A 12,994-nucleotide genomic window follows, 5' to 3' on the forward strand; every position below is an offset into this window, starting at 1 on the left:
TCTACTCTGCCTCGCTTTTTTAAAAAAGATATGAATACAGTTTTATGAAATCAAAAGCCCTGTGCAGTCAGCTGCAAAAAAATGTATTGTGTAAGGTCATTCTGAAAATAGCCAAGGTAATCTTTATGTGTGGAAGTGGCATGGGTTGATGTAGCTTGAACTCAGGACTCCACAGTCAAACTTTGCAGCAGAGTAATCTCTGCTGTTTCTCCTGATTGGCTAGTCTCTTAAACCTCATTGAGAAAAGTGCCTGTGTTGCAATGAGGTTGAGATGCAAGCAGAGGAACGGTTTGTCATTCTTCCACATCCATGCCTTCCTTTGGCTCTTAAAATCCTACTCCTTTATATTGGGGCAGTCCTGCATCTAAAAGTCAGGTCTACCAACCTATATTTTGTTTGGCTCTGCCACATTTGACTGGTTTTCTCTTTTGAGAACCAACGGGAGCATTCTTCCTGTACTACCAACAACAACAAACTAATTCAAGCGTTCTGTTAGTGGTGTGGCTGTCTTTGAAAAATCACTTCTGTACGAAGGGTGGGATTTGTGTGATTCATCACTAGTGATGTCATAGGCGTTACCTAACGCATGTCCCTGAGACTTGTGCAACCGCATTGCAAATAGCAATCTCGATCGATACAGTACCTTGTGGAAGATTCACATTTCCCACTGACAAAATACTGTAGTTTGAGAGCTGAGAAGGTGCAAGTGTCTTCTCGCCAAAAGGGCTAAGGGGAGAGCAAACATCTGGATCCCATGCAGCAAATGACTTCCTAACTGCATTTATGGCACTCCAAACTTTTCAAAATTTCTGTAGGAGAACCTAGACACTGGGACATAAATTTCCAGATGAAAATAAACAACTGGCATGGAAGTTCTTGGTGGGGTGGCAGTTCTATAAGGAATGGGTTAACTGTCTGATTTTAAGATGAGCTTGAGGCTGCCTAAGATGCCGTCTTCTTACAGCATTAATTGCAGCCTGTTCATTCAGTTAATAACTTGTTCATTTTAGTTTATGGCTGAAAATTGGGACATTGTAGAACATAGTAGATATTTTACAGCATTGAACATAGTAGATATTTTACAGCATTATAACACCAGAGTTTTGCTCATATTTACCCCCCCCCCCCAAATGTTGATCTAGCAATGCTTTCTGATTATGAATAACTTATGAAAAACCTTCTGATCAGCCCTACTCATTTTTGCTCGGAAATAAGTGTTCTTGGGTTGCAGCCAAGTCTCATTTGGACTGTTCATGGAATAGAGTTCTAAGCAGACGTGATTAGGATCAGGTTGTAAGACAGCTAATCACATTGAACCAGAATTAATGGACTTTGCTTACTTGTACATAGCTACAATGATCTCCCTTCAACGTATGGGGACTGTACTACATTGAATAATCTAATTAAAAGGGAACCTTATTTCAAATAAAGCTGAATTGAAAAAGCAAACCCTTCACTCTCTTTTACAAGGACCCAGTGGATCATTTTTATATTAGGGTAGTATACCAAGGTTTTTGTTAGTGTGAAAGAGAACTCCTTTTTTGTTTTAGATCCACTTACTGCCTATAATAGGCCTCCCTTGAATGAGACTTTATATAAGCCTAGACTGCGGCCTTGCAGTTGTGGTTTCCATGCCTGATCATGGATAGCAGCAATTATAACTTCATTCTACAATGTAGAATTTTTTAATTCTTATTTCCTCGAAATGCAAGAAAGTTTGTGTGATCTAAAGATTGTGTTTTCAAGGCTGTAGCTGTTAGATTTCAGATTGTATTAAATAAAGTAAACAATTGCAGAGGCTGCATGTCCTTAATGTGTTTGGGTTATTCGGAAAGTATCTTGTACAGTGCTTAAAAAAACATTCCTTGCCTTCCTTCATCTCCATTGAGAAATATGTGACAAAGAGAAATCTCATTTTATCACATTTTGTACACATTTATTCAAAAATTAGGTACCTAACATGTGATTGGTGGTGTTCGTTCTAGTGTACTTTCTGTGCTCCACAGTTTTTGTCTAGTGTATTCCCACAACAACATTAAAGTTTAAAAGCACCGAATGTGTTACTGAATTCCCGCAAGTCAAATACTACTACATATATACTACATATACAACTACATGTAGCATTCATAATTTGGCACCTATGAGGTTAAATAGAAGGGTTAAGACAGGTCTTGCTGGATCAGACCAAAGATCCATGTACTTCAGCATATTATTTCCCTCTAGTAGCCTGTCAGCTGCCTTTGAGAAGTCCACAAGTAAGGAAATAGATTTTCCTCACAGTGGTGACCTAGCATCTGGTATTCAGTGGTGTTTTGATGGTGAACCAGAAGGCTCCACCCATCTATCATGCTGGATAGTGATTTGTAAACCAACGCTCTTGTCTATTAGAGCTGTCTGAGGTAGTGGTCAGCACTGGAGCTTACAGCTGAATTCCATGAATTCATTATGTGTTGTGTGAAGAACGAATTGCTTTTGCCTGTCTTGTCAGTCTACTTGTTAGCCTGCACTTTGAACGTTGGTTTTATGAACAAAGGGGGAAATGTTTCTATCTGCTTATTTTATACTAGGCATATTAGCTGCATACGACATTGTACCGTAAAATCCTATGCAAGTTTACTCAGAAGTTCAATGGTACCCAACATTGCTTTAGGACTGAAGTTGGGGGCTCCTTGTATCTGTATTCTGCTTTCCCCCCTTTCTAGCTGAAGTTTAAATATGTCATGATGAGAAGAAGCAACAAAAACTCCGATCGCCTGAAGATTTCTCAGCCCTGCAACAGATAGTAAGACAAACTTTATTTTTATTTTTTTACCACTGCCCTCCAAAGCTTTGGTTAATCTGCAAGAGTTAGAGTAAGACCACACATTTACTGACTACACAAGCAGTCTTGGTCTTCCTTGGGTATATATTTGTGGGGATAAATGTAGGTGATCCACAGAGATAATGAACATGGCTGGCAGCAGTTTATGTGATTTGGCCAAATCTGTGCTCACTTGGTTTATACAATCCTTTGTTTTGGGCAACTTTGTCAAGCAGAACCTTCTGTCTCTTGAATCAAGTAATGAGGGACTTGCTATGTGAGATCATCCCAGAGTCCTCAGGAACAAATTGCATGTTAACATGGTGACCTGCCACATCAAGGGACTAATGTGCTTCCTCCAACCCAGCTGCTATCGGAACTATATCCCTGTATCCACTACATGGTTCAAAAGGACTGGGGGAGGGGGACCACTCACTTTTCACAGGGTGCTGAATATACAGGAGAGCAAGATGTTTTGTGTCTATTCTGGCTGAACCTAAGGAAAGTGTAAAGGTCCTGTCTCTTGGTAGGGGGCCTTAATGGAGCTGGTAAATGTTAAAGCCTGATGATTGATGGTGCCGACACAAATGCATGCGTAGAGAGTGCCAGTACCATTTGTTAGTGCAAGAAGTTTTGCTAATGTAACCTGGTTCTTGGATATGTGAAAAAGAGTAAATAACAAGGGTCTAGATGGGGAACCTTTAGCCCTGTAGCTGTTATTGGACACTCATCAGTGCCAGCCTGCATAGCCAATAGTGAGGGATGATGGGAATTATAGTACAACAGCACCTAGTGGTTAACTACCCCTAATCTAGACAAAGAATTATCAGTTTAAGAAGAAGAAGTGCAACCACTAAAATTGGAAGAGGTTGAGCATGTAATTTTTGTTTCAAACTTTAAAAAAACCAAAAAACTTGACTTTTGAGTTGGAGAGTTTTCTTTTAAAAAAAAGTTTGTGTCTTTAGGGCTATGCAGATACATCTATCAATCTAGAATCACAGCCTGATTTGCATATTTTGGGGAAACGCTTCTGTCATAAGCAAGTGTGATGATGTGTAAGCACTCAGTTCATTGGAAACATTGGCTATAAGTCATTTTTTTTCGTTCTTTTACACACACACACACACATTGCCCCTGTGCTGTCTTGTGTGTTCAGAATAAATGCACTGGTTGGTGCTCATTGACTTCACTGTCCTAAGCAGAGTGGGGATCCTGTGGCTCTCCAGATGCTTCTTGGAGTCCCAACATCTGGATCCCTTCTCATCTCTGCCTTGAAGCTAGCAGCCATGGAAGCAGCACCTTACAGCCACAGGCCCCACATCAACCCTGCTCCTACTCCCAAGCAGATGAAAGGAACCTAGAAGAGGAGAAGCGGAAGGACCATGCTACGATTCACAACAAAACGTCTCTCTCACTGTTCCTTCTCACAAACTGGGATAGGAGGTCTTCCATTCTTTTAGCATTGGTAACTCCAAACCATATCTACGTATGTGTTTTTTTTTTGTTGTTGTTGCTGGTTCAGCTTAGCAAAGGGAAGGGAAGAAACTAGTTTTCACCTTACCCATAAGAGGCACAAGAGACTGCTATAAGAGACTAGGCAAGTTAGATATGTTTCTAATGAACAAATTCAGAGACATTTCACATTGTTTGCCTCCAAACTGCTGCTGCTCAATAGCCAACTGAAAACCAACTTAGCCCTAACAGATTAAATTTGGTGGCACAAGTTTATTTGGTTTTGTTTTCTTAAAAGAAGGGCAGCAACACATTACATGCATGCTTCCTTATTTTATAAAATTAAACACTTTACTGTTTCTTAAACCAGGGATGGGGAAGCGGGTGCCCAGGGACCAAATGTGGCGCTGCAGGCCTCTATGTCTGGACCTCAAGGCCACAGCTCCCCCTGGCCCAATTTGCATCAAGTGTTTTTGCCTGCTTGGAATGTGTCCTTAAGTTCTGATAATGCCTTTTGCTTGACTATGTGGAAGGTCGAGAGAGGTGTGTGAAAGCATATTGTAGCACCACCCCAATTTCTGAGCGGTGTAAGATTCTAGGGATTCCAGGCACTTACCCTGGGTTTCGTGTTTCCTTTTGGAAATGAAAGACTGTGGTGTCTTTAGGATAGATGGCTTATTTACACATATATACACCCTGAGCCTACGATGAAGGGGTTCACAGTATCAACACCCCAAAGAGGTCTTGCTTCTCCCAAAGCCACAGCTGTGGATTCAAACAGAAATAAACCATTGTGCTCTGACTACAGCTTTATGCCATTAACCACCTTGCTGGAATCCAGGGATTCGATGTCTGGCTTGATTAAATTCTAGCACTTACTGGGTCCAGGAATTTAAGGGAATCTGGCACCCCAAAACTCATAACTATATATAGGAAGTAGCCTGCTGTACAAAGAGAAATTTGACATTTCTTTTTGCTCCATTCACTTTTTACTCTCTGCCTGCCCACTATTGGCATGTGGTCCCAGATGGTTGCCCAGAAAGTAATGCAGCCGTCAGGCTGAAAAAAGATTCCACATTCCCGTCTTAAATTAACCATGCAATTTATTTATTTATTTGATGCGTCGAACCTCTTGCTATTTTTAGTGGAATTTGAAGACATCGGCGTTCATTCTCTGGCATTAGTCATCTGTGTTCAAAAGATAACAGCATTTTGAGAATACATTATTACTTTGTCTCCAGTTTTGGCTGGCAAATCCTGTGCTCCGATCCCAAATGTGCAATATACAATTATAGAATTTATTCCAACACAATGTGTTTGGAATCAAAAGTTTATTTTCCCAAGGTCATAAGACTTATCCAATAGATATCCTATTTTGTTACCTGCTATATAAAAACAGCACTGATCAGCTTGTTCATGTACATATATTGAAGTAATACAGGTGGTACTTAAAGCATGTTTAATGAACTTTTAAAAAATGGATAATTATTTTAACATGTATACACTTTTTGTGTACGATTTTCTTTATCAAAACTACCATATCATACACACTGATCTGAAGCTTAGGGATTCACTGAGTCCTAAACTGCTTAGGAAGTCAATGGCTAAATCAGAATTTGTTGTGATGTCTAATTTCATTCCTTTCTCCACCAGTTTATGAAAATCCTGTATATTGTCAGTTGGTCACCCCATTTCTGAACAGCTGTGGTGAACATTATGTACTTCCTTCTTGGCAGGCTATCAAGCTCTGGGTCATTCAGATGTTAAGAAGAAGTACAATGTATTTGGTTTGGAATCAAAGCTGTTTGTGCTGACATCTACCTACCCTGTTCACAATATTCACCCAAGCCTGGTCAAATGAGAACATGGTAACTACTTTTGGCTAAAAACCTCAGGGGACTCGGCTCCCAATTAAGTTTTTTTTGGAAACAATAAATGGATTTCCATGAGGAGTCTTGGGAGCCATTATTTAACTCACCAGATCCTTTTGTTTCCCAGTAATTACTACATATTTGTTTTTAATCATATTTCAGGATACAACTTGAGAGTTTTTAAGAATGATAGGTGGCCAACAAACACTGAGTCCTTAAACGGGGCTTGGCATGAAAGGCAAATCTCAGGTTTAAATGAGGTGGCTTGGCACCAAACGGCGTTGAAGAAAACAGCGTGACTCGATCCACACCAATACATCCAACACACATTTAAAGCACATGACTTCTCCTCAAAGAAGCCTGGGAAAACTGCAGCTCTGAGGGGGGAAACTACAGTTCCCATGATTCTTTGGGGGGAAATCACATGCTCTGAATGCACTTTAAATGTATTGTGTGGATTTGCTATTTGATAATACAAAATTAGGAATTCTATAGCATGAAAACATTTTTGATCATTTCTGCAGTGTTCAAAATGCATGGGAAGCACTGTGGGTTTAAGGGGTTGCAACCTTTGCAAACCAGAACAACTGTCACAGGCACCACACACCACCAATAATTGGGCTTGAAAGAAGTGGTTTTGTGGGGTTCTTTTAGAAGAGGGCAAAACATATGCAGGAAGGTGGACATATTTAGTGATCTACGTATAATGGAAAGACAGTAGTTTTGTTCCAAGCCTTGATACAGTTCCTAGATACAGTACCCTAGTTCAAACTAAGCAAGTAAGCATGATCAGGTAGAGCAAGTAATACTGTACCTGCTATGACTCACACGCAGGCAACATTTGACATTTTTGACATTTGGTACATTAAGCACGGAAGCAAACACTGACATCCATTATGAAAAGAAATTGCCTTTAATAGCGTTCAACGTACTGTGAGTCACAGATCTGTCATTTATTAAATACAACAATTTCAAATAGAAGGGTGAAGTAAATGGTGAGGGAGAGATGTTAATAATTTTTGTGACCTATTTTTGAGAACCAGAAACTGGCAAGTTAGAGATTGCTGGTATGGTGATGCACATGGTATGTAAGCTGGACAGATTCTGGTTCATCGCCTCATTGGGACCACTGTGTTCAGTTGACTAAGTGGTTAGATGAGTCAGTTTTGACTGATTAAAAATGTATTCCCAATGAAAAAAGACAATATTTAAAAAAGAAAGATATAAATGCTTACAAAAACCACACCATACTCAAAAAGGCACTTTCCCTTTCTAAAGCCTCTACAGAGTTACTGGAGATGGTGAAAGGTTAGATGATATTTGCAGCAGGAGCTTCATAATAACTTCTTTTTTAAAGAGCTTGAAAGCAAAGCTAGAAGGGTGGAGAACGGCCAAACTGCATGCCTAATTAGGTCCGCCAGGCCTCCCCATTTTGGCCAAGCCATGCCCCACAGCCCTAAACCTGACATCGTTTATGACACCAGGTGTAGATTAAGTAGAAAGCTGGTAGAAGCCAAAAAAGCATTTATGCCTGCAAAGCATAGTGCCTAGGGTTTTGAAAGACCCAACAATCAGATCACACCTTCAGGCAGGGACAGGATAAGGTCCCAGTAAGGCGTGGCTTCCGATTGGCTGCAGGAGCTTCCTGCACTCAACTGGAAGCCGTGTCGGATATTCAGCTTCCAAAAAACGTTTGCAAACTGGAACACTGCGGTGTTCGGGAGCTGATTTGTTCGGGAGCCAAGCTGTTTGACAACCAAAGTACCACTGTACAAGCTTTCTTCTGAAATATTATTATTATTATTACTCCTCCACCCATCTGGCTGGATTGCCCCAGCCACTCCAGATGGCTTCCAACACATCTAAAAACATAATAATGGAAAGAAGTACATTTACTGCTACTCCCAGTCTTTTGGTTTGTTTTTTTTAAGATATTTTATTAAATTTTCACAGTAAAAGACAGAAAAAGTACAAAGTCACACGAAACAAAAAAACAATACGATACAAAAATACAGACATAAAACATACAGCATAGTTAAACCAAACTTCCATAACCCTCTTTCTTGACCCCCTCACATCTCCCTTTCCTGTGTTCCCATTTATCAAATCATGTTCAGCAATGCTTCACCTTCTCTCAGAATTTGTTTTAAATTAAACATTTCAGCTATTATGTCTCCAATTTTACCCTTTGTTATCAAATATTTAAGTATTTAAATTTGACATAATATTATTCAAATTTCATCTTTGTTCTTATAGTTCAATTATTTTCATATTTCTTTCAACTGGGTTACTAATGCCATGTTGTCTTTATATCCTGCATCATTCTAACATTCATGCATTTTACAATACTTTTGCAAATAGTCCTTAAATTTTTTCCAGTCCTCTTCCACTGTCTCTTCTCCCAGGTCTTGGATTCTGCCAGTCATTTCTGCCAATTCTATGTAGTCAATCAGTTGTATCTGCCATTCTTCCAAAGTGGGCAAATCTTCTGTCTTCCAGTACTTTGCGATGAGTATTTTTGCTGCTGTTGTCGCATATGCTACTCCCAGTCTTTTGAACAAGTATCCATACTGTGATGTTGATTGTGACATTGCATTTCACCAAGATAACCCTAAGAAGTTGACAGAATTGCTGTGACTTGTCTGTTCCAGGCCTGCATCTGATAATACCAGGTGGATTATGAGGACGCCTTGCCTCCAAACACAAGGAGGCAATAACATCACTACATTACAGCCTATGCTATTTTCAGCCTCAGTTTCAGCACCAGACCACAATGGTGATAAAACCATTGGTCCACATTGCAGGAGTGTTGCAAACCACAAAGGCTGCGTTTCACCAGCTAATTTTGAGAAGCTGACAGCTGTGACTACTAGTCTCAGCCGCATCTGCTCTGTGGAGATTCATGATCCAGGGTGAGTTTCTTTCACTCACAAACATGAAGTGTGTTGATAACAACACGACTGTGTGCTCAGCCTTAGACGCGCTTCCACCTCAAACGTGCCAGATGAACAGCAGGCTGAGCGAGCTTGGACTCTTTCTGCAAATCTTGTGTTTGTGTGTTTTTAAATAAAAGCACTGAAATGACTCTCCACTGCACCGCACGCTCACACGAAATAAAAACCCAGTTTGAAGAACCGCGAACTCCTGCCTGCGCTGCCACCTCCTTCTTCCCCTCAGGTGGGCGAGGACGGGGAGAGAACAGGCTTCTGCTGCTCCTCAGTAACAGTTTATGCCAAAAGCCTTGACATGAGCCATTATTTCCTACTGGAAACTGTCACGTTTAGGGAAATGGCGTCAAAACTAACCAGGAACTTCCGTCTCCAGACGATGCATTTTATCCTCCGTTTTATGTTTTGCCCTTAAGAAACATGGGCGGACAGCACTTCCTGTTTGGATATTTTGCTCTCAAGAAAGTTAGTGCTTGGAGACCGAGCTGGGAATGCCTGAGCTTGATGATCAATAATCCCTGCGCTTAAATTTGTAAGTATTTTCACCGAAAACATACACCGCTTCCTCTCTCAAGTGGTCCGTCTATACAAAATTTCTCGGCTTTTTCTGCAAAGCTTCTCCTGCGAGCTTCTGCCCTCGTTTCGTTTCGTCTTTACGTATTCCTTTACACGCTTCCGGACATTTCTTCGCTTTTTTCTTTTTTTTTTCTTTTTTGAGGGGTTTAATTAAAAACCCGTTATAGACATGTAGGTATGGCTCCCCACTGTGCATAGATCTTTATTTTTGGTTCTACAATTTGTGTTGCAGTTGTGGTGTATCTATTTTGTATCTAGAAAATATGGTGAATCCTGAAACCTTAAGAGCAATGAACAATCTATTGTCGCCTGCCCTGCTCTTATTTAGTTAAAGGGGGTATGATAAGGCTTGCTGCCTCCAACGATTCTGCTACAGTCTGGCAGGTATCTAAGAAAAAAACAGATTCTTCGTTTCTAGATGGGGCCCCAGGGCATGGTGTGAATGTACTTGGCTGAAATTAAGGAAATCAAGGTTTGCAGGTTCCTGTCAGGGAACCCCATACATACTTTCTTAACAGGAAGAAATGTAGAATATAAACAGAAGATGAGACACCTGTAATTTCCCCCGACTCTTTTATACTTTTCCCTCTGTTTTAATGTTGCTGCTGTGTCTTCCTGGATTTCAGCTTTGAACAGTTTTTTTTAAAAAAAATATTGTTTTACTGGTTGATTTTAGTTGTTGTTTGAAAGCTGCCCTGGGAGATGCTGACTCAAATGCTTTTCTCTGACATCTTCCGACTCAAACTGGACATGCCTCCAAGGCTGTTAACGCCACACAACGCAGCAGGCAATAGTATATATGCTAATATAAATAAAGCATAACAAAAATGATAATATAAGTGAAAGCAGGGATAAAAATCAGCTCTGTTGACCAGAAGCATGTTAAATTAGAACAGTTTTCACAGTGTGTCAAAGCATCATTACTGACCTACAGCAGAGAATTCCAAAGTTTTGATGCCACCGTGGAAAAGGCTGTGGCCTGTGTACCCAACCGACTGAGCCTTTGCTACTGATAGGATATGTAGCAAGCATTCGCTGAAGATTTTGGATGACAGAATCAAATGGGGAGAAAGTGTTCCAAGGACCCTAGTCCCAAATCATAAGGGTTATAAAGGTGATCACTTGTGCGCTCAATTTTCCTTTGAGACAAACCAGAAACTGGCGAGGCTAGGCCAGCTGTAAAGTCACATGGTCTAAAACCAAACAAACCCCAACCCCTGTCAAAACTCTTGCTGACACCTTTTGCACCACTTTTTGAAGGCAGCCCCATGTTACAATGTGGATGCGATTCTCTTTTCTTGGAGATAGGTTACTGTACCAAAGGGAGTGTCCACCCTATGTTAAAGTGTCGGTGATCTTTGGGTGGGAACCAGTCCTAAATGTAAGTACATCTGATTGTCTGCTTCGTGCAAGATGCCCTGATAACTTAAATCAACAAAAGATGCAGCTTTTCATCAGTTTGATGCTCACATACTTGTACTCTTCATTTACTGAAACTGATCCAGCTAAAGTACTCTCAGGCTTTTAAAAAAGGTTCCGACCTCGTCTGGGCATAAAAGGTGCATTTGGAAATCAAAGAACCTGTGGTGGAGTCCACTTCACGAAATAAAAACTTGCAATGCTCAGAAGGCACCCTCCCTAAATAAAACCCCTACACAATCCCTGTAAGTGTAACACAGGCAAATAATAGTAATAATCTAGCACCCAAAAACCTGCCCCTACCTTGGAAAGCATTTCTGGAAAAAAAGAAAAAATTGGAAGGAGAAAGAACATTGGTTGGTGCTGCAGTCCCCAAAGGTGCAACATATATAGCATTTAAGTTCTCTCTGTTTATTTTCCTGCAGGATGGATGCCAGAGACAAGCAGGTTCTGCGCTCGTTACGCCTGGAGCTTTGTGCAGAACTGCTGGTGGAGGGCCTTGTCATTCAGTACCTTTACCAAGAAGGCATCCTGACAGAAAGCCACGTGCAAGAAATAAGGTCCCAAGTCACCAACCACAGGAAAACCATGATGCTCCTTGACATCTTACCTACAAGAGGGCCCAAGGCTTTTGAGACTTTTCTAGATTCCTTACAGGAGTTTCCATGGGTGAGAGACAAGCTTGAGGCAAAGCGCAATGAAGTTATGCTAGTGGCACTTGATGGTAAGATTTCAAAACTATTACTGTATTGGGTTCATTCTTCCTTTGATCAAAGAGCTGCAACGGTAGAATTTACAGTTGGGAGGAGTGGACTCGGCTTCTGCACCTCTAATAGATGTGCAGAAGAGGGATTTTTAGAAAGTGCAGCTTGCCACGCAAAGAACACAGGAGCTCTGCCTTCTCTTTCCATTTGGCACTGCAATCCTACATGTCTCTACTTGGAAGTAAATCCGCTTGAGTTCGACAGGACTTGCTTCCAGATAAATGCATATAGGACTATAACCTTAGTCTGTTAGCTGGTTGTTTTCTACATTGTTGTTTTGTTGTCATCTTCTAATTTTTAAAATCTTAACTGGACTTTTTATTGTGTTGCAGTGTGTTTTTGCTTTTCTGACTTTTCATTTTATTTTATGAGCTACAGTTGAAAGACTGGGCAAGAAGTCATCTTATAAAAATAAATATTCAGCCATGTGAGCGCTTCATCCCCTTGGTGAGATCTAGGCTCTTGTCAGCCTAAGTAATTTGTTTGTGATGTGGAGTTAGCTGTTGCAAAATGTGATCCAAAGTTTAGAGTTTTGAGTAGTCAACTTGCTTCAAAACAGATGTCCAGACTGGTGTGTGTGTGTGTGTGTGTGTGTGTGTGTGTGTGTGTAAAATCCATAATCTATTTAAAGGGTTCATTTTTACCTTATAGGAAATTGTATGTGCTTAACTCTCTAAGTAACTTGAGTAACTCTCTAAGTAACTGCCACCCCAGTTAGGCAACCCAGGGCATAGAGGATAATCTTGCCTTCAGTCTAGTCTATGCAATTTTCTTATGTTGCAAGAGTTGTGGGGTGATGCTTTGAGGAAGTGGCAGCCAAGCAGCTCCAGTAATGCAAATGGGCCTAGAAGCTATTGGCAGTACAGTGATAACTTCTGAAGATAGCAAGACAAATGTATGTTTAAAAATATTGAGGTAGGGGAGTAGATACTATACCCTTTAGATCAGTATTTCCTTTAGATCAGTATTTCCCAAAGTGTGGTACGCATACCCCGGGGATTGCACAAAAGGATTTCAAAGGGTGTATGGTATCTGTTAGATAAAATGGTATCATAATCATGTACCCCTATTGAGAGTTTATTCTTACTGGTGTACACCGACCAACAGATTATCTTCATCTGAGCCCTTCTCAGAAGATAATTTGGTGGTCAGGGCACACCAGTA

General features: G+C 40.6%; 1 protein-coding gene across 1 annotated transcript in view; it reads left to right on the forward strand.

The window, feature by feature from the left end:
• Positions 1 to 9,072: 9,072 nt before the first annotated feature.
• The window catches only part of CRADD (CARD and death domain containing adaptor protein), a 36,739-nt gene continuing 32,817 nt past the window's right edge, over positions 9,073 to 12,994 (forward strand). Inside the window, exons 1-2 of the mRNA XM_082241045.1 lie at positions 9,073 to 9,603; positions 11,492 to 11,790. Of these exons, the coding sequence (XP_082097171.1) occupies positions 11,493 to 11,790 (298 nt within the window). The 5' untranslated portion in view covers positions 9,073 to 9,603; position 11,492. The remainder of the gene's footprint in view (positions 9,604 to 11,491; positions 11,791 to 12,994) is intronic.

This window comes from Podarcis vaucheri, assembly GCF_965113315.1.
Source record: "Podarcis vaucheri genome assembly, chromosome: 10".
NCBI lineage: Eukaryota > Metazoa > Chordata > Lepidosauria > Squamata > Lacertidae > Podarcis > Podarcis vaucheri.